Raw genomic sequence first — 22,901 nt, 5'->3', positions numbered from 1 at the left:
CCATCCTCCTGTTGGGAGGAAATCGTGACTTAAAATAGCAGCAGCCTGAGGCTCTGGGGTGCAATTCCCAGGCCTCAAAAGAAAAAAGAAAAAAAAAAAACGCAAGCTGCAGCCCAACCCTGCCATTCCGGCCTCCTTCTTGCCTGGAGCGGATATCACCCTCCTGTCACTCAAAAAGGAGCCTCGCTGGGCTCGGGCTGGGAAGAACGATGACTGACGGACGCCCTGTCCAATCAGAAGCCCCCGTGCTGAGCGCTGTCCAATCCTGAGCGCAGCCAGCGGAGCAGGGGGGCGGGCTTCCGCGCGCTGGGCCCAGGGCCTTCCTCCGAGTCCGCCATTCCTGCCGCTGGGCTCCGGGCTTCCCTCCGTGCGCCCAGGACCCCCGGGTGGCCTCTGCCGTGCAGAGACCGAAGCTCCCCAGGGCAGGCTTGGCTGCTGGGCACCAGGAAATGGTGAGTGGGCAGTGGCACCTGGAGCCTGCACGGGGAGGCTGGGGAGGGAGGCCGTCCGGCGGGACCGGCTGTGGCGGGAACCCGACCCCGACTCCGGGCGGCTCTCTGCGGCCACAGGCCTGAGCCCCTCGGGGACAGAGCCCCTCAGTCCCCCCTGGCCAGCCGGGTGGGGAGCGTGACAGTGGCGGAGACCCCTCGCGGCCTCCCCATCCGGCTGCTCGGCCTCTTCCCGGGCTGGGGTGATTGACAGGTGAGAAGAGCGTGCGCGTGCCGCCTCCCAACGCTGGTTTTCCTGCAGCGGGGGGCAGCTGTGGGGCACAGGGTCCTCGGTTCGTCCTAACCGAGGCACTTTTCAGTTTTACTTCCTTTGTTTTCTTTTTTTTTTGGGGGGGGGCTAGAGGGTGCTTTACCCCTGAGCCACATCCCTGGGACTTTTTTTTTTTTTTTTTTAAAGATTTAATTAGAGACCAGAGTGCAGCTAAGTTGCAGCGATTGGCCTTGTTATGGTTTGATGCATACCGACATCAATTGCATATTGCAATTCAGGGATCTCATTTGGACATGCCCAAGAATCACCTATGGATTTTTGTTTAATATTGTGATTATTGTAATAGGAAAGTTTCATCATATATATGTGTCAGGGGATGATCACGACTTCTTTTTCTTCTTACCATTGAAAGGTTTCTTGGCTAGATTTACATATATTTAACTTGGTGGATGAATTTGGGAACTGTAGGCTTTGGTTCCTTTCATTCAAAACAGACTGATTTTTTTTTTTTTTCATTAGTGCATCATAGTAATGCATAATATTCAGGCTCATTTTCTGGTTGAATCCTAGAAGCATGGAATATCATTTGCTCCACTTCAGTGTGCAGTACATCCCTTTTCTCTCTCCTCCTATCTTCCTCTGTCTTCTATTTATTTAGAGTTTTTAAAACTACTGCTTTAGGGGCTGGGGTAGTGGCTCAGTGGTAGAGCGCTTGCCTAGCATGTGTGACATACTGGGTTTGATTCTCAGCACCATATACAAATAAATAAAATAAAGGTCCATCAACAACTAAAAAATATTAAAAAAACCCTACTGCTTTATAGATGCACATAGAGGTAAACATCACTGTGATGTAGTCATATATGTACATAGATTTTTAAAAAAAAATTTTTTTAGTTGTCAATGGACCTTTTACTTATTTATCTCTGTGCGGTGCTGAGGATCGAACCCAGGGTCTCCTGCATGCCAGACAGGCGCTGTACCACTTAGCCACAACTCCAGCCTGACATGGTTATTTTGAGGGCAAAATATTGTAAGTTACTTTTGGGGAAAAAATTATCTTTATAATGATGAGTTTTATCATCTCTACGTGGGCTGGGTCACTGAGTCTTTTATGTGCTTCTTGTGATTTTATTTTCTCATAAGTGCATATAATCTTTTTAAACCTGTGTCCATGGGGAACACCACACGCATATGGCACCTATGTAAAACCTAAATATGGTGTTTTATACTATTTTTTTAAACTGGATATATTGTGACCAAAAATATAGCTGGCCCCTAGTGACCATTTTTCCCCACAGTTCATTATTCATGACTTCCAAAGGCACATTCTCTTGGACCAGCCCTGGGTTTCACGTGTCTGGATGAGTCCTGCTGTGTTCCTACCTGTCATTGTGGTCAGATGTGCTGCAATTTCAGTGTGTCTCTGTTTCTGTGGGGGAGTATCATGGATCTTTATTAGCATCTGTAGTTTCCACTGACAGATAATAATCACCTCATCTCCCTCTTGAGTTTACAAGACTAAATTTGTTTCATATCTTCGTCAATACTAATTCTGTCTAGGGTGGGATTTCATTTAACATTTCTCTGATTTCTAAAGATGTTGAATTTTTTTTTTTTTTATGATTACTGAATACTTCGACGTCTCCTGTATAAATTGGCAGTTTGTTTCTGGCCTGCGTTTCCTTTGTGATTTCTGGTTTCAAAGATTAGAAAAGAGATCCTAAGAGGCAGGTGGGGTTTGAGTTCAGGGAAAAAAAAAAATGGATTTACTTTTGATGATTAAAAAAAAAATTATTTCCCTTTTTTTCTTCTCCTGGGTTATGTATTGTAGGTTTCTTGTCTGTTCTATTTTTGGAGGTTAAGTGAAATTCTAGTTCATATTTATTTTTACAAATAGTTACCTATTTTTTTTTTTTTTTTCAATATCTTGTAAGCCCTTTAGATGATTTTCTTCCTTGGGTCAGACTTGGTCTCTGGACCTGGGTTGTGCTGTTTTCTATAGTCTCCAAGTGTTTGCCCCCATCAGGAGTCTGCCTGGAGATCTCTGTTTCTCAAGAGTTCCTTTAACATGGAAGAAGATAAACCAGTTTATCTTCCCAGTTTTTCTGGGCTGTCTTCTCTAGGCACTCTCTTCAATATGGGGGAGAAACTACTATTTCTCCAGACTGACCTCCCCTATACCTGGAGCAAGCCAGCCCCTGTGGACCTTTGAAAAATCCATGAGTTCTGTCTCGGGGTGGTTCTGTGTGTGCTGAGGAGATGCCATTTGATGACAGGACACCCGTGTTCTCTCATCTCTACAATGGGGATAGTTTTGGAGGACACAGGTGGACAGTGCTGTCACAGGAGCCTACTAATACCTGTCTGCTGTGGCCCCCAGCTGATGACACAGCTGTAGACACCAGGCAGATACTCATTATTTAAGTACCACCTGCCACTCAATGGATTTTCTTCCAAAATCTTGTAATGACCTTGACACTGCAGCCCCCCACCCCGCCATGTCATCCATGTATACAAATATAAAGGTTAAGTTCTCCTTGTCTGAATTCCAGATTCCAGTTCTTAGGTGATTCAAGGTGGTGCATCTGACTGGGTGATTCTCCTTGTCCTGATTTTACTCTGTGTCCCCAATAAGAGTTCTCTGCTTTTAGAGGCAGAAAGGAATATATATAATACATAGTATATAATACATAGTACGTCATACATAGTATAGAATATATAGTATGTAATACATAGTATATAATACACAGCATATAATACATAGTACATAATGCATAGTACATAATGCATAGTATAAATTCATAGTACATAATACATAGTACATAATACATAGTACATAATACATAGTACATAATGCATAGTATAAATACATAGTACATAATGCATAGTATAAATACATAGTACATAATACATGTACATAATGCATAGTCATAATGCATAGTACATAATGCATAGTATAAATACATAGTACATAATACATGTACATAATGCATAGTATAAATTCATAGTACATAATACATAGTATATAATACATAGTATATAATACACAGCATATAATACATAATGTATATAATACATAGTACATAATACATAGTATATAATACATAGTATATAATACATAGTACATAATGCATAGTATAAATACATAGTACATAATACATGTACATAATGCATAGTACATAATGCATAGTGCATGGTGCATAGTACATAATGCATGGTACATAATGCGTAGTAGATAGTGCATAGTACATAATACATGTACATAATGCATAGTACGTAGTGCATAGTACATAATGCGTAGTATAAATACATAGTACATAATACATAGTATATAATACACAGTACATAATGCATAGTACATAATATATGTACATAATGCATAGTACATAATACATGTACATAATACATAGTACATAATGCATAGTACATAATGCATAGTATAAATACATAAGTACATAATACATGTACATAATGCATAGTGCATAGTACTTAATGCATAGTATAAATACTTAGTACATAATGCATAGTATATAATGCATAGTATAAATGCATCATACATAATACATAGTACATGATACATAGTATATAATACATAGTACATAATACTACATAATACATAGTATATAATTCATAGTGTATATATATAGTATATAATATGTAGTATATACACATGTACTGTGTTTATGTATGTGTGTGCATAGTACATGTATAGTACGTACAGTATATATGCACTATCGTGTGTGTATATATGCACATGAACATATAGCATGTGTTATATATGTATACTATATGCACTATATACGTAGACGATAGTATATATACATAAACTATACATATATGTATGGTACACAGTACTACATATGCACACACATAGAAATCCTGCTCTTTGGAATATGTATCGCTAACCAACTCCTAAAATAATAAAAAAAGGTGTATGAGTCATGTGGTGTGGTGGAGGGATTTGGGCTTTCCATTTAAACCCAATTCATTTTATTATTTGTTATTTATTTATTTTGGGGGAATTAGGGAATGAACCCAGGGGTGCTTAACTACTCAGTAACACCCCCAGCCCTTTTTCATATTTTATTTGGAGACAGAGTCTCAGCTAAAGTTGCTTAGGGCCTCGCTGTGGCTGAGGCTGGCTTTGATCTCGTGTTTGTCCTGCCTCAGTGTCCCCCAGAACCACTGGGGTTTCAGGCATGTGTCACCACAGCTGGGGATACCTTCTTAGTAATTGAAGGGACTTTGGTCACGGAGGAAGGAAATGTCACAGACTGGCCATTAGGTCCAAGGCCAAATTACAGAATGAGGAGTTTAATGCATTTAAGTGATGGTCTCAGAGCTGTGGGTAGACCTGAAGACATGGGCCCCGCCATCTTCTTTTCCTGCTGTCTGAGACCTGGAATGAAGGGGACCAGCATTTGGTGGGGAAAACCAACTTCTGGAAACTTTCTGGTTAGAGCTTCCTGTTCCCACCCAGGGCAGTGTCTCTGCTGTTACTTGGACCTGAGGAGAAATACTGGTAAAACTGTACCCCTCACCTCCAGCATAGGAAGGAGCAGTTGGGACCTGCATCTCCCTAAGGTCGGAGGGACCACAGCCCTGAAATCTGGGATGTGGTTCTGCAAACTGAGATATCGGGAGCCTTGATGTGTCACTTCTGAGGGGACAGTTCTAGCAATACTTACTTTTTTAAAGTAATATTTTATTGATCACATAATTGGGTTGTTCCCCTGATGGTCATTCTGGGTTATGATACTAAAATCACTTTCCACTACTTATTTTTTATGTGAATACTAGAAAAATTTTGATGACCCTGAGCCTCTCACCTTCTTACTACTGGACATGGCTGCCCTAGGAGATTGCTTCCCAGCTCAGTGGCCCCTCTGTGTCCACAAGACTGTGTCCTTCTGACCTCATCCTTTCCAGCATTTGGTGTCACCTCCTGTCACTCAAACACAACACTCACTAGGCTCAGCCTGAGAGGGTCAAGATATAAACCGTGTCCACTCAGGACTCCGTAGGCCAGATCCAGCACATGTCCAGGGACCAGGGACAGGCTTTGGCCACCTGATGTGGCTTTTGTCTCTGGAGCCGGCCAGCGTTGGGATCCGTCTCTAGGCCCCTCTTTTCTGTTCCGTGGACCTGGTTTGCTCTGCTGTGCAGGTGCTGGGAGATCTACAGGGAGAACACTGGGCCCCTCAAAAAACAGTCAGTGTGAGTGCACGGTGGCTCCCTGAGACGGGGGCTGCTTGTCATTGGCTGGACCGACTGCGGTAGGGACTGGCAGTTGTGGTGGTCTGGACTCCCTGGGGTAATCAGGTAATCAGCTGAGCAGTGGGAAGATCATTGGAGTCACAACTCCACGTGTTTTCTTCTTGCCTGAGGGGTGCCGTGGTCTGCAGGGTCTCAGTTCTTCCTTCCCTGTGAGCTGGCTGTGCTTTCTTTTTTGTGGGGGTGGGGATGCTGTGGATTAAACCCGGGGTCCTTCATTACTGAGCTACATCTCTGGTTCTTTTAATAATTTTTTTTTTTTTTTTAAATTTTGAGACAGAGGCTGAGTCTGGCCTTGGACTTGTGCCCCAGCCTCCCGAGTGGCCGGGATTACAGGTGTGGGCCTCCTGCCTGGGTCCCCCTGAATGTTCTAAATGTAAGGGAAGCAAAATGTCAGATCCAGAACCCCGTCTCCCAGCCTGAACCTTTATACATCTGTCAGAATGTTCCTAAAATCCCAGCTCCCTCTCACATTCCCAATGACAGTGTCCTCTCCGCACAAGACTGTCAACCATTTGTATCCCCTGCTACATTTCAAACGGGCACAGAAATTTTTTTTTTAATTGTTTAACCCAGAAATAGATGAACCTTTTTAAGGCATTTGTTTGGGCTGGGTGCAGTGGCACACGCCTGTACTCCAGAGACCCATGTGGCTGAGGCAGGAAGGTTGCAATTTCAAGGTCAACCCCAGACGTTTAGGTAGACTATGGGCAAGTTAAAAAAGACCTGGCTCAAAATTTTTAAAACAAGGGCTGGGCATAGAGCTCAGATTTAACACGACCCTGTGTGAAGTCCCCAGTACTATAGAAAAATAAAAAGCAAAATATTGGCTTTCTGTAGATGAGCATTGCACGTGAGAAAAAAGTAGAGGAGAATCACTGGATCTTTGCAAAAATATGTGTGTAGGTGTCATTTTTTTTGCCTGTCCCAGGCCGGACACCTTGTCAGAATGTCTTTGGGCTGAGAGTCCCCCTAGTGGACTTTATGTCCCAGGGGTCTCATGCCCTCTGTGATATTTCCCTGGTCCTGTGTTTCAGAACAGCCTGACATGAGGATCCCACACCTGGCACATCTGAGGTCTCTTGCAGTGTCCAGTGAGTGTCCCCCTTGGTCCTCTCCTGTTGTAGAACAGTCTAAGTTTAGGGAGTGTGTTAGCTTTCAGAGAGCTCTCAGGCTATTTTAAAAATGGCTGTTATTAAAATTTATATTCTAGCCCCCTGTGAGCGGGTCTCTTGCTCCATATCCATGTCATTGGAGGACTAGTTCCTTCACCTGTTTGATAGGAGCCTTTCCCACAGCTGGGCTCAGGCTGCAGAAGGCCTCCTACTTGCCTGGTGACTGAATTCCTGATGCAGTTGGTTAGAACCCAGGCTGCCTGTGCTCACTGCAAGAAGGTGGTGTGAGCCTATTCTAGAAAGAAACGGGGAGCTGTGGTTTTGACCCCTTCTGCTTCACCTCTGGTGGGGATTGTAGCCCAGGGAAATACTCAGACATCCATGTGAAGCCCCTCCTTTGTGATCCAGGGAGATTTGCACATGCACATTGCCATTGCTCCCCAAACGTCCAGGTTTAGGATGTAGTGCATTGGATAGAAAAAAGTGAAGGTCCTTAACTTTAACTCTCAGTGCCTAAGCAAGTTCCTGTGGGAAGAACTGGTTAGGTCTGGAGCTATTGCTGGGGTGAGCTGGGAGAGAGGGCTTAGGCAGTGTGGAACTCCCACCTGGGCTGCCAGAGTGGGCGGTGTGTCCCCTGTTAGCTCTTTGGTACTGGCAGGACAGAAGACTATGTTGGCAAATCCCTTCCAGGGAGGAACTGGGACCCCCTGAGATTTCACTCCTCCTCCGCCCTGGTCCTGGGGAATCAAGTCCATGGGTCTTTCGTGGCCACAGGAAAACACCACTTTTCCCCTCTGGTCTTGATGGTTGTGTGTATATATAGTCCCTTCCTCTCTGTGCACCAGGTAAATTAAGATCCAAACTATAAGAAATTTAGCATTAGATATGCTCTGTTCATGATTGCAATCAGTCCTCCTATCCACTGGGTGGCACTGGATTGGGGTATGTTGTCCCAGTTGTGTGGCACATTGCTCAAGTACACAGCCCCCAGAACCTTCCCTCTTAACATGTGCTTTTGGGGGTGCTGGGGTATGACCCTAGTACCTCACATCGTCTGCACCCAAGCTCTGTCAGTGTTCTGCACCTCCAGGTCTAATACCTGCCTTGATGTCGGGTTATATCGTTCACACGTACCAATTGCTTTTCTTGATATGGTTGCATTTGTGTGAACCTTTTTTTTTTTTTTTAAATATTTATTTCTTAGGTCTAAATGGACACAATATCTTTATTTTACCTTTATGTGGTGCCGAGGATTCGAACCCAGTGCCTTGTGCATGCTAGGCGAGCGCTCTACAGCTGAGCCCCAACCCCGGCTCCATGTGTGGACCCTTTTATTGCAGTGATCTAGGGGCTGGGGCTGGGGCTCTGGGGCAGAGCACTTGCCTGGCACGTGTCAGGCACTGGGTTCCATCCTCAGTGCCACATAAATATAAATATGTAAAAAATAAAGGTATAAAAATGACTTGTAGATACATATGGCTGTATCTGTGGAATCTGCTCTGTGTTGGGATTCCTTGATCTTTAAATTACTGCAGTGCCATAGTTTTATAACATAGACTAGTGCCAGGTAATGAGAGCTGATTGATCAGAGTTCATGGCTAATTTCATATCTATTTTAACTTTCCAGCAGAATTTTAGAACTTATTCCTTTGGTTCCCGATTCGATTAAAAGTAAAGTTATGCTGGAATTTTGATGAGGTCTTACTCTAGATCAACTTGGGAGAAATGGTCATCTTTCTTTTTATGGTTGTTTTCCATGTTTAATGCTTGTTTTATTAACATTTTATGGTTTTCATTTTGTACAGTTATATTTCCAAAACAGCTGGCAAAGTAAAAACAACAAAAACCAAACCCAAATCATGTCTGTGTGGTGGAAGGATGAAAAATTCCAGTAGAGTTATCCCAAAGCGTAATTGAAATATTGGCTCCGTGTCTAAAGGACATAGTGGCTGGTCTCTTCAATTCTTGAAGGCAGAGTTTCTGTTATAATTAACCGATTCTTTTTTTTTTTAAAAAAATTATTTATTTATTCTAAATGACAGCAGAATGCAGTTCAGTTCATAGTACACAGATAGAGCCCAATTTTTCATGTCTCTGGTTGTACACAGAGTCACACCATTTGGATCTTCATACACGTACTTGTGGTAATGATGTCCATCTCATTCCACCATCTTTCATACCCCCTGCTGCCCCCTCCCTTCCCCTCCTTCCCCTTTGCCCCATCTAAAATCCCTCCATTCCTCCCATGCTCCCCCATTCCCATTATGGATCAGCTTCCACATATCAGAGAAAACATTCGGTCTTTGTGTTTTGGGGATTGGCTAACTTCACTTAGCATGATATTCTCCAACTCCATCCATATACCTGCAAGTGCCATAATTTTATTCTCCTTCAGTGCTGAGTAATATTCCACTGTGTACATATACCACAGTTTCCCCATCCATCCATCTACTGATGGGCATCTGGGTTGGTTGCACAATCTAGCCATTGTGACTTGTGCATTCTTGATGAATTATCATTGTCTCAATGGCAGGGGACTTCCTGAGAGGTTTGTCCTGAGTTCCACTGCAGCCCGTTTCATGATGAGGGCGACACGGATTGTCTTGAATGACAAGAGCAGTCGTGTGTGGCCTCGTGGTGTTTCCGTCAGAGATGGACTTCGCGTACATAGTGCCCGAAGCCAGTGGCCTGGGCGGGTAGCAGTCTGTGCCATCTGGATTCTCATCATTACACCCAGATGTTTGGAAATTGGCAGAGTCATCTTAGAGTGAATTTTCCAGAATATGTTCCCATCAAGGGAGACACGTGTAGACGTGTCTATATGTGCCACTCTGTGGTGTGTCATTGACGTCGTTCTTACCTGTCACATTTCCCAGGGCTCTTTCAATTTCAGGTGACACTGGTGATTCTTTCTGTTCATTTTCAATATTTGCTAACTTTGCTCTTTGGCTGAGGACTTCCTTGACTCTTATTTTTATAAAATAGACTTTTTGCAAACAATTCAGATGCACGATTCGCTGAGAAATTCTTCCTTCTTTTCTGGGTGCACTGACTGAAGTCTGTCTGTCTCCCTTTTAAACCTCAGCTTTAGACAGATCCCTTTTCTTGCAGCCTTGGAGGTCAAAGTCACCCACAGTGACCTGGATACACCTTAGGAACACCCTAAACCCATGGGAAGGGTGCTCCTGCTGGTACCCAGATTCTGTCTCCTGCCCGCTGGGTGACCTCCTTCTCTTCCTCTGCGTCCCTCTGCTCACCCCCTGGCCCTCACAGGTCTTCCTCCTCAGCTCCTCCCCACGCTCCTTGTCCCCTCCTGCCCAGCTTGCCTGACCCTTCACTTCTCACCCAGCCCTTGGCATTGATGGACTGCGGCCTCCTGGCCTTGTCTGAGGTGGCCCTGGGGCCAGGTTGGGTCTGGTGTGGACTCTGGCCCCAGTGTCCAGACGGAAGGGTCCTGCGCTGCAGCTGGGGGGTCTTTCCCAGTGGTCAGGAGGCAGTGGTGGGGCAGAAAGAGACCCCCATAGCGTCTCTCCCACTCTGTCTTGGGGAGGAATTCGTGGTCCATGAAGTGAGCCTGGGTAGGTAGCACCATGCCATGCCCCGGAGTGGCTCTGCCTTTGAGCTAGCCACCCCGGGCCTGGCTTTCCCCATCACTCACATCTTGGTGGCCATTAGTCTTCTTGTGTGTGTGTGTGTGTCTGTCTGTCTGTCTGAGAGAGAGATTTTTTTTTCCTTCCTGGTGAGTATGCAGCAGTCTCTGCTGGCTTGGATTTTATCTTCCTTAAACATATAGCTCGGTTCATTTACATATTTATTTGAATGTGTCTTCCTCTGTGAAATCTGTTTTGAAACTTCTCATCCGTGTTGTACTCTGTTGGGACGTCTTCCCCACCCTCCCCCAAATAAATGGACAGTACTTTGAGTATTCTACACTATAAGCACTTTATTAGAAATGTGAACTAGAAACATCTCCCACTCCAGATCTGACCTTTGAACATGGGACACACAGTGACTCAAAATGACAATAGTAGGATTTTTAAGTTTTTCCATTTTTTGGTACCAGGGATTGAACTCAGGGGCTCTCGACCCCTGAACCCCATCCCCAGCCCTGTTTTGTACTTTATTGAGAGACAGGGCCTCGCTGAGTTGCTTAGGGCCTCACCATGGCCGAGGCTGGCTTTCAGCTCATGATCCTCCTGCCTCAGCCTCCCTAGCTGGTGGGATGACAGGTGTGCACCACTGGGCAGAGGACAAAGTAGAATTCACAGAGGCAAAGGCCTGGAGATTTACATGGTGCAATCTTGGAAAGAAGAAGCCACAGAATCCAAACCTGGAGTGCTTCTGAACCCCAGAGATTTCAGGTAAATGCCAGAGCTCACACACGTGGTGATGGGATCAGCAGGGTCCACTCACAGGATGGAGGTCACAGTAACAGGGTTGATCTAGTCGACCTGCACCTGAGAGAGTTTCCCAGAACCTGGTTAAAGGCAGAGCTCGATCCTGCTACCTGAACAGGGCTTTGTCCCCTGCTGTGCCTCTGTATTCGACTCTGTCCACTGAGCATCTTAGGTTTGCTGATCTCTGAGTTTTCTCACATTTTGAGGCAGTGTCCTGTGTAGCTCTGTCTTTACCCCACTGTTTTGGGTCCCATCCCCTGTCCTGCATCGGTGTGCTGGCCCAGGGTGCCCTGCCTTTCTTCCTTTCATTGTCCTTGGAGGGGCTGCCTTTTCTGAAATTCTGGCAAATTCCATGAGCAAGGAAAGGCTCAAGCAATTCTATGTGTGATTTTTTTCCCCCCCCCCAGTGGCAAAGTGAAATGTATTTTTTTTCCTGCAATTAAATTTATTTACATGCAGTGCTGAGACTCAAACCCAGTGCCTCACACGTGGTAGGCAGGTGCTCTACCACTGAGCCACCACCCAGCCCCAACATCACTACCTAGTCAGAAGCTGCAGTGCCCTGGTCACAGAGTGTCTCCAGTCTAAAGTACCAAGCCTCTTTGGAATGTGAACTGGGTGTTAGGCCCTAAAGAACCTTCCCCCCTTGGCCTTAGACCACCTGTCATCATTCACACCTTAACAAACATTCTGAACTAAACACAGCACGGTTTCTATTCGCATTGAACCACCCTGATCTATGTAATGGGAGGTTTGATGCTCACATCAATTTTCTGATGATGCTTCTTGTAGTTTTGGAAGTGGATTTATTTTTGGAGATTGGGTTACTTCCTCAGTTCTACCTCCTACTAGATTGAGAGCAGAAAGGTTTGCTTTCTCGTGTGTCTGTCATCCTTTGGGCCTGGGGACATGTGTTTGTGGCAGCTTGTTGTCTGGGTTTGTGACTTGTAGGGACTACGGTTGGCTGAGGATCTCACCAATATTTTTGCCTTGATCAAGGTAAAGGGGGGTTGGAACTTGCTTCTCTCTCTTACTGTCTCGTCTGTGTGGTTTTTCCCAAATGAGGCCTGAGATAGAAGTATCTCTGAAGTGGATATTTTCACGGTAGGAATTCATCATAAGCTATTAGAAGCTGTAGGTGAGCTCAGAAAAGTAACAAGATTCGAGATCCGTCAGTTGTTTCTGTACATGAGAAAATAAAGACACAAAATGAGATTAAAAACAATCTTAGTGACAATCATTATCAAAAGCAGAATACTTAGGAATAATTTTTAGAAAGTTGTGGAAACCTGAACATTGAAATCTAGAACACATGGCTTCTTTTTAGAAGATCTAATAACATCCCCAAATCCCATACTTGTTTTTGGGGGCTTTACCTTTGTCACAGAAGACACATGAGAATGTAAACTGTGCAGTGGGGGCACTTTTCAAAGGTGATCACGGGCAGGACTTGGTCAGCACCCTCCCACCCCATCTGCCCACCCACAAACACCTCACCCCTTCCACCTCACTTGCATTCGACCACCCAAGTCCACACCAGGTGCTCAAGACGCAGCTTGCTTGCAGAGAATGTGCATGTCAGGGGCCCTCTGGGGGTCCCCTGGCAGAACTCCATGACAGCCTGGGTAATATAACATGACCTCCTGGACACTCCAGATCAGTTGAGTGTGTGACAGGTACAAAGAGAATCAACATGTTGTTATCTCGTTGACTGATAAAGTAAAAGACACATAATCTCTCTTTTTTTTTTTTTTCAAGCTTTGGATTGCTTCTTTTGAGTTTGATAAAATTGGGCCGAAGAACAGTTTCCTATATTTTTTTGTTGTTTCTTTGGGTGTAGGAATTTAAGTTGTGTAACAGTGAGTTTGGCAATACATACACAGGGGAAAAAAATCAGTGGTAGAGCCGAGCAAATAATTAATATATCTATCAGAAAGTGTATTATATATTCATCATGGCGTATCACCCAGACATGAATAAAAATAAAATCCTGGAATGTTAAGGAAGATAGATGGAATTGAATGCATGAATGTTTATATAATTGTATGTATACAAATATGTATATATTTATATAATAACTCTATATAAATAATATATATCTGTAATTTACATATATATATGTTATAGATGTAATATGTATTCGTTGTTTTATATGCAGGGTGGTTTTTTTTGATGGACATTTAGATTGTTTTCAGGAAATGGCGATTGAGGAGAGGGCCACAGTGAATTTGGGAGTGCAGATAGCCCTAAAGATGGATTTCATTTCCTTTCGTGGTGGTCATGGTCACTGTGGGTGGTCAGCCTGAGCGCAGTGAGGGGTGCCTAGAAAGTTGGTATAGACCACCTCTGGTGTGTCTTGAGTGTGTTTCCAGAGGCGAGTCAGGAGGCAGGGGGAAGAGCACATACACATTTATGCATTCTATCAATTCTGTTTTTCTTAAGGACCCTGGATAATCCAGGCATATGCTCAGAAAAATATCTGAGTCATATGGTATTTCTAGTTTTAATTTCTTGAAAAACCCCATATTTTTTAAAAAAATATTTTAAAATTGTTGATATACCTTTATTTATTTATTTATTTTTTAGTTTTAGGTGGACACAATATCTTTATTTTAGTTTTATGTGGTGCTGAGGATCGAACCCAGTGCCTCATGCATGCTAGGTGAGCGCTCTACCACTGAACCCCAGCCCAATAGATTTTATTTTATTTATAAATTTATCTATATGTGGTGCTGAGATTTGAACCCAGGGCCTCACACATGCTAGGCAAGCTTTCTACCATTGAGCCCCAGCCCAATAGACCTTTATTTTATTTATTAACTTATCTATATGCGGTGCTGAGATTTGAACCCTGGGCCTCACACATGCTATGCAAGTGCTCTACCATTCAACCACAACCCCAGACCCCCCATATTGTTTTTCATGATGTCTCTACTAGTCTATATTTCTAGCAAGAGTGCCCAAGTGTTTTCTGAAATAGAATTGTTTTTTTTTACAGTACTTTCAAAACAACAAAAAGATTACCTGCTCATTGCAGCACATGCTGTGTCTCAGGTATTTGGGAGGTTATTTTGGGAGAATCTCTTGAGCCCATGAGAGGTTCAACATAGAGGTCCATCTAAAAAGATGTTCAGGAGTAAATTTCCCCAAACAAGTGAAAAAATTACATGATGAAAATGACACGACATATTTTAAAAATGAAAGATCTGAAAAAAGACGAGAAATCGAATGTTCCTGGATTTGGAAGTCAAGATGCCAGTCATTTCCATATTGATTTAAAATTCCAACGCAGTCACTATCAGGATCTCCACCTGTTTCTTTATGGAAATTGACAGTCTGATTCTGAAATTCACAAGGAATCAATCACAAGGGCCCCCAAACAATCTTGAATGAAAAAAAAAAAAAAAGGCAAACTTGCAGGACTCATGCTTCTTCTGTATTCCAGACTTGCCATAAATCCACAGTAATCAAGAGAGGATGGTACTGGCAGAAGGACAGAAATGTGGGATGATGGAATAGAACCAATAAACCCATTGTAAACTAACTTGAATGAATAGTTTCTGAACACGTGGTGCTGGAATATCAGATCTGTACATGCAAATAATTAACTTGGAGCCCAGTTCCATTCCATATATACAAGCTCAAAATGGGCCAAAGACCTAAATTAAGGAAATAATACTATGAAACTCAAAGGAAATATAAACTCAATTTCAGAGGATATGGAGACAGAGCGGGTCCGCCATTCTGGTCTCCCTATTACACCTAAAGGAGACAGTGATCTGAGAGGTGAGTCACAAAATGAAAGGGAGGTGTCCTGGGAATGTGGTGAGACCTGGGAGAATCGAAGTTCCTGAGATGAACCCCAAGTTTGCCCTGTGGTTGGTTGGTGCTGTGGGTTCTGCAGGCAGAAAGATCTGGGTTTGAATTTCTAACCCTGCCCTTGAAGAGCACTGTGGTCTTGGACAAGTCACATGACTTCTGTGAGCCTCAGTTTCCTGGTCGGTCCAGTGGGGATGGTAATAATATCGACTCTATAGGATAAAAATTAAATGGGGGCATATAAAGGGCTGACTTCCCTGGCTGATGCACTCAACAATACATTGTAGTATGTGTTAAACGTGATTTTCTGGTTATAAGGGTTTTGGTACATCCCCTTTTACCCACGTTCTTTTATCATAATATGCCTTTGTTGATTTGATGCCTTATTAAATTTTAAGTTCCTTGAGGTTACATTGTTCTCAGCACCTAGCAAGATGTCTCGCACCCTCGTACTCTCCAAGAACCAGAACATGTTTACTTAATCAGTAAATCAGGCAGCCAGCCATTAGGCAATTCAGTTTTGTAAAAAAAAGTTTGAAGACTGTCACACTCAAATATGCATAAAATAAAAAGTATAAAAGCAAAAAATCACTGTGTCTAGGCCATGGATATAACTATCAAATTTGTGCTTTAATATGAATGTACACTAAAAACGAAGAAGAATAATTAACATTTTTTAAAGGTGGATGTGTTAGGAGTGGTTTATAAATAGTGCTTCTGCTGTGTGACTCTCTCAGGGCACTGAATGTGTGGATATCACCACAAAGAGACACTGTCACCTCTCTCAACCCTGGTGACACACAGGCTCGTCGAGTCTTGGCTGAGCTCCTGGATTACTATATTCCACTCCTAGTGTTGATCTCCCACTTTGGAGAGAGAAAGCTTGCCTGTCTCTCAGTGCCAAGGATAATTTTGTCATAAGCCACCCAGCCGTGGGCACAGTAGTTTTACATTCTCCTTGGATGTGGCTCAAGTGGTAATGCACTCGCCTGGCATGTGCCGGCCGCTGGGTTCGATCCTCAGCACCACATAAAAATAAAATAAAGATGTTGTGTCCACTGAAAACTGAAAAATAAATATTAAAAAAATTCTCTCTTAAAAAAATTGAAAGAATAAAATAAAATGAGCCTTATAAAATTCATATGGATGCAGTTATTTCCACATTACAAAGTAATACTTTTTTCAGGCCATTCAATATCTTACATCTCATTAAATCAGAGAATGTTAATATAATATAGTGTAAACATGTTAATGTTAGGTTAAGTATTTGTATCTTATGAATAGCAAGCTAGGGAATCTTCAAAGGTCAAAAGGAGAATGAGGCGGGCTGGGGCTGGTATTGAGACTGAGGCTGAGGCTGGGGTTGAGGCTGGGGCTGAGGCTGGGCTGGGGCTGGGGCCGGGGCTAGGGCTAGGGCTAAGGGCTAGGGCTGGGGCTCAGGGGCTGGGGCTGGGGCTGAGGCTGGGACTCAGGGGCTGGGGTTGGGGGCCCTAGGGGCTGGGGCTGGGGTTGAGACTGAGGCTGGGGCTGAGGCTCAGGGGCTGGGGTTGAGGCTCAGGGGCTGGGGCTGAGGCTGGGGCTCAGTGGCAGAGCGCTTGCCTAGCATGCTTGAGGCACTGGATTCGATCCTCAGCCCCACATATAAAAATAATATTCTTTTCTTTGGTCAGTCAGAACTGTTGTCAATGAGAGTAGTTTGGGCTGATGTTTTTAGTAGCAAATCCTCAGCTTTTCAAGTCTGATCCATGATTTCGGGGTATCCAGCTGTCCACCGGCTGTTGTTGCTGGACTGGCCTCTATCAGTGAAGCGGTCCCCATCTGGCCCAGTGTCAAGCAAATCCAACTTGCTGAAGCCCCCAGCTCTCTGAGCAGTTTCTGGTCTCTGATCCCATGCTGGCAACGGGTCGCTTGATGTAAGGCAGACCTGGTTTCTCTCTGTTGACGTTTGGATAGCCTGGACTCTCCCTGCCCTCCCTGTGGCCGGCTGACATCTGTCCTTCTGGTGATGAGGACCAGCACTTGATGAGGAAGTTATCTATTGACCTGAGTGTGTTTCCCAACCTTATAGTAAGTAACTCACAAGTGGCAGCCACCTCCCAGAGGCAGGAGTGAGTGGTTAAGTCTTTTGACAAATAGGCTACTTGTCACAGTATGTCTCCAGTGTTTGTAGGGGAACTTGAAGGGCTATGCCTTCCTTAGACACCTTGGTGTGAGCCCTAAGGCCCAAGGTGGATGCTGTGTGAGGCTTCCTAACCTCTCTGAGACAGCTTGGTGTCCTGGGGTACAAGTAAATTATATCACATCTGTTCATTTTCAGGCTGCAGATGGACATTTAGCTGTCTGTCCAAAATTAGGGACCCCAAAATGGCAGAAGCATGACATTTCTAGGAGCCCGCGTGACATTCCATTGTCCCTGACTTCTTTAAGGCTCTTGATCTTCTGCTTTTGATAATGACTTCAAAATTCATGCTCATTGGCTGATCAGGAATCCCACACGGGGGACTTTATTTATTTAACAAACCTGAGCTTTTTTTTTTGAAAAAAAATTATTTTAATTTGTTATACATGACAGCAGAATGCGTTACAATTCATAGAACACATACAGAGCACAAATTTTCATATCTCTTATGTACACAAAGTATATTCCCACCATTCGCGTCTTCATACCTGTCCTTAGGGTATGATGTCCACCTCATCCCACCGTCTTTTACAAACCTGAGCCTTCTTACGGGACACCTGGTGTCCACTTGAGGCCAGGGGTTTTACTGCAGGAGTAATGAGAGCATTCTTGGTTCTTGGCTGTGAGCAGTCATTCACATATTGCACAATGGTTCCTTTATTCAGTCATGACTCCCACAGTTATCCCTTTTGCTAGCCTGTCATTAACCAAAGGGGGAAAAAAAAATTAAGTCCCCGACGGAAGACAGCCCAGCAGGACTTTGAACTGAAGTCCTGTCCCTCAGAGACCGCATTCTTCATCTGTGTGGCCAGGGGGGAGAGTTCAGTGCTGAAAGGCCCCTGGGTTAAATCTCCAGAACCATGAAAAAAATTCAAATATAAGACCAGAGAATCCTTTACCATGAAGCCAGTGTGTACTTGGAAGTGACGAGGAACAGAGTGTGTGTTGGCTCAGGCTGACGGGGTTGAACTTCACGAGGCAGGGGTGAGGGAGGTAGATCGAAGCCATGTTTGGTTAGCAGATATTCTGATCTGACAACTGATGGGAAAAACCTGTTCAGTTAATTGTTTCTGAAGGAAACAAAATGGGAATTTGCAGTTTATAGGGAGTTGATGAAAATTACAGTGAAATACCTTGGGCCTGGTAACCTGCATCCCAATTGGGCAAAATGCTCCAGGTTTGAGCCCCAAACTTATGACATCTCTACAAGCCAGTGGCAAAATGGAATTATTGGATGACCCATTGTTAGGGAATTGGCTGGTGTTGGCAAATTCACATGCTTGTTATTACAAGTGGTGGCAGAAAAAAAAAAAGAGATGAGCTGTCCGTACCTTAAAGCAGGTGTAGCTATGTGTTTGTTCACTGGTGAGAATTGTGACCCTGGGAGAGGAAGAATGTCACATTGGGTAAAAGGAATCCGGGGAGTGGGGACCTCACAGATTTTTTTTTTTCCTGAGCTGCTCAGAACTTTCTTCTGACTGTTTAGGAATTAACCACGGGGAACTCTGGCTTCACAGTGAGAGGACTCCCCAAGTTGGGCATGTATTTATTTGTTGAGAGCCACAGTTTAGTCGGAATGACGCCTGGCATTTTGCTAGAGGGAATGGTTGAAAGGTGACCCTGCTCAGGAATAGGGCGGCTCCGGGGAATAGGGCGGATCTGGGATTAGGGCGGATCCTGCTGCCTCGGGCACCCGCTACTTTGGAGTTCCTGTTGAGTTCTTGGGGGTCGGGTTCTGGGCGCAGCCCCATGGAGGGAGTGTATTCCTGGGAAATGTGTGTAGAGTGCCTGGGAGAGTTCGGGAATAAAGAGTTGCTATTTGAACCTACAAGGCGTTGTGGCAGCTTGGTTATTTTGTGCCCAGCCAGATGGCGGCATTTATTCTCACCAGTTTCCTTGTGGACTACGAATCCAACAGGCTACTCACTGAATTTGTTTTTCTAGAGCCTTTTGTAAAATCTTGGTGCCATCTAATTCCAGTTTGCCCAAGTACTTAAATTTTTAACTTTATACGATGTGATTTCTTTCCTAAGCAAATCTAGGCTGCAACAGTGAGTTCACATAGGATGCTAAACGTCAACCCCAGATGGACACAACTGTGTTTTCTGAAACTCACTTTTAAAAAACTGGCGTATGAACCCGTGGACTTGGTACTTCCTGTGTGACATCATGTTTCCCAAACAGGACTCAGTTCCGAAGTTTAGTGTTCAAAAAGATCTCTGTTCATCCCAAACAAACCCCAAAACTCTCCTCCCCCTCCCACCCAAACCCAACAACTAATTATCCAGCTAATCTTTCCCAAGAAGATTTTTACGACTACAGTTTTAATTTTTTTTTTCAAAGTGTACAACACGTACCATGTCAGGCTTTCTGTTGACCATGTCACCAAATCTTTGAGGCCAAACAAAGAAAATGTCTCCAATCAACATCAAATAAGAGCCGCTCTCTGGTGGGGTGAGTGGTGGTGGTGGTGGATGACCCAGAATGCCCAGACCCTTCCTGCGACTGACCCTGAGAAAGGGAATCCATACAAGGTCTGAGCTGGCATTGGGACGAAGGTGATGCTTGGTGGGAACAACTGCCTCTGGGCAAGAGCAGGGACCCTCAGAAGCCATGAGATGCAGATCATCCCATGGCAGAAGTGTCTTCGGGCTCCATCCCAGCCTCTGGAGACGTGAACCAAAAAGTACTGATTCCAGGGAATGAATGAGGAATCCGGGGAGTGGGGACCTCACAGATTTTTTTTTTTTTCCCTGAGCTGCTCAGAACTTTCTTCTGACTGTTTAGGAATTAACTGTTTTGCAACTGGAGTTGCAAAACAAGCTTCTGTGAACCATGCTTCTTGTCACCAAAATGAACCATGTAATGAATCTGTGGATTCTGTTGTCTCAAAAATTGGAAGCAAAGGGCTGGGGGCCGGGGCTTGGTGGTAGAGCACTTCTCGCCTTGCATGTGGGAGGCACTGGGTTTGGTTCTCAGTGATGCATGTAAATAAATAAATAAATAAAGGTCCATCAGCAACTAAAAAATATATTAAAAAAAAAATGAAAGACAAGCCAACAGGAAACACCAAGCAATCTGTTGAAGCATCTGGGGTACCGTGCTGGGAGTAGATCATGGCGAGTTCCCATCTCTTTTACCTTGGTACTTGTTTTGGAGGGTGCCATCAACTTTCTTGAGATGCCCTTTAAATGGGAAAATCATTTCACCTAGGTCACCTTGGGGGCTGTTTTGGAACTTCATTGAGCAAATGTCTGCCTTCTGACATCTTCAGAGGAATGAATTGTCCGTAGAACTCTCTAGAACTCCCCGGAAACTCCATGAGAACCAACGGGAACTCAAAAGTAGCAGGCCCCCGAGGTAGCAGGAGCCGCCTTATTGCTGGACAGCAGAGGTTTATATACACAACTGAATACACAACTTGCCCCAATCCAGCATCATCCAGTTACAGCAATCAGTCACCATCCCAATAATTATACACAGCTTAACTTAATCACCATCATCCCAATGGCTCGCTGGCGTCACTTCTCAACCGCTCCTTCTGGCAAAATGCCAGGCGCCATCCCGACTTGGCTGTGGCTCTCAACAAATATGTCCGCCGTGGTCTCCATCTCACAGAGACACAGATAACTTGGTGGCTCACAAATTGGGTAATGGTGTTGAGAGGGAAATGCAGAATCATTCTTGTCCCTGGATTTTCTTCAAGGAAAACCCACAGCTGTGAGGGTGGACAAGAGTCCACAGTGACCTTCAGTTAGTCAAACTAGGGGTGGGAGAATGTCCACGGTGCTGAGATATCTTGACTTTCCCCTTGGGATTTGTGTGTCTGTTACACAGGTCACACTGGTGTTCCATAGGCTTGTCACCTTGAAAACACTTGTTTACCTAAGTGCTAATGTCATGGGGCAGACGGCTCAGAAAACATACCAAGTCCATTTTGTCCCAATTGGAGAGTCTTTAGCTGGCCAACCGGCCACTGCTCTCCGCAGGACCCATAACTGTGTCTGCGAGGTGTTCCTGAGCCTGTCAGGGACTTTAAAGGCAAAAGCGACATCCAGGTTGAGGGGTACCGAAGCTGATTGGGCGGTCAGCGAGACAATGCAATGGGTACATTGGTATTTCCCACAGGACTTTCCAGCTTGGCATAGCAACAAGCAAGCAATGACTCTCGTTGGGCACAAGTTAGAGAATGGTTACTAACACATCTAGACAGTCTCTGACAAGGTACATTGCCCAAGAAACATGGGAACCAAAGAGAACAATTTTACACTCTTTAAGAATTGTCATCTTGCGTTGCCAAACGTGCTGTGCTCAGCAACTCCTGATAGGCACAGATGCGGGTGTCCCCATGGGGGAAGCATTTCTCACAAGTCTGTTGGGTCCTTGCACATATATTTTTAAATGTATTTTCTTAGTAGAATTTCAAACTTAAGAAAATATGCACAAAGCAGCCAGATTCGGGGGGAGGAGGTGGAAGGTGGCCTTACATTAGATTACTGAAATGTTGCTACTTGCTACTTTAATGGAAATAAAAATTCCCTTAAAATAGCTGAACTCAAATTCATCAATAAGTTTTTCCATCAGTGTCCAGTCGTTTCTCTTGTACCACTGTCCTCGAGTCCCTAGAGAGCTTGCCCCATGTTTAGAAAATCAGGTGCCATCCCAGAACTACCCAGTCTATGTTTTAGTAATATCTCTCAGTTTGTGGCCGCAGAATTAAAATTCGAGAAGCATCCTTCTTACTATTCCTTTTTCATCTGGTAAACATACAAATGTATCTTATAAAACACAAGATGAATGAAGATGTATGCTTTTGGGTGGATGCCTTAATTTCACATTTTATCAAGTGCAGCAGATGCCACCCCTTTTGGAAATATGTCGCTCTCTTTCGGTTGGATAATAGACTGTGTTATAAAAGCGACTCACTGAATAATGAAGTCACCCATCTATATGAGAGCCACTTCTACTGTCATTTCTGCTTCCCTCCCACTATAAGCTGTGTCAACGATCACGTGGTCAGCGTGCTGTTTATTTGCCCATTCTTATTTCAGGAACATTTGACGTTTAGGGATGTGGCCATTGACTTCTCTGAAGAGGAGTGGGAGTGTCTGCAGCCTGCTCAGCGGACCTTATACCAAGATGTGATGTCCGAGAACTACCACAACCTGGTCTTCCTAGGTGAGGCTTCAGGATTTCTAGTTATCAGTATCTAATTTCCTTCCTCTGCAGAATAGTTGTGGGGAGCTTTTGCTCTGTATGAATGAGTTTAAGATTCTCGCTTTCAAGAAAGACGTTTGGACAGCTTGTGGTTTGTAATGTCAGTGACATCTCCACTAATCTTTCCTCTCTTCCTTTCTTCAGGTGATCTAGGTCCTTCATTTTAGATTACTCATA

The 22,901-nt window shown here is 44.2% G+C and overlaps 1 protein-coding gene across 1 annotated transcript in view; it reads left to right on the top strand.

The window, feature by feature from the left end:
* The first annotated feature begins 292 nt into the window (after positions 1-292).
* Positions 293-22,901, top strand: part of LOC107160103 (zinc finger protein 345-like) — a 31,482-nt gene continuing 8,873 nt past the window's right edge. Inside the window, exons 1-2 of the mRNA XM_015506774.2 lie at positions 293-452; positions 22,559-22,685. Coding sequence (XP_015362260.1) covers positions 450-452; positions 22,559-22,685 — 130 coding nt within the window. The 5' untranslated portion in view covers positions 293-449. The remainder of the gene's footprint in view (positions 453-22,558; positions 22,686-22,901) is intronic.

Source organism: Marmota marmota, unplaced genomic scaffold (assembly GCF_001458135.2).
Source record: "Marmota marmota marmota unplaced genomic scaffold, marMar, whole genome shotgun sequence".
In the NCBI taxonomy this organism is placed as follows: Eukaryota; Metazoa; Chordata; class Mammalia; order Rodentia; family Sciuridae; genus Marmota; species Marmota marmota.
Note: the sequence above shows the minus strand (reverse complement) of the source record. Positions and strands in the feature narration are given on the sequence as shown.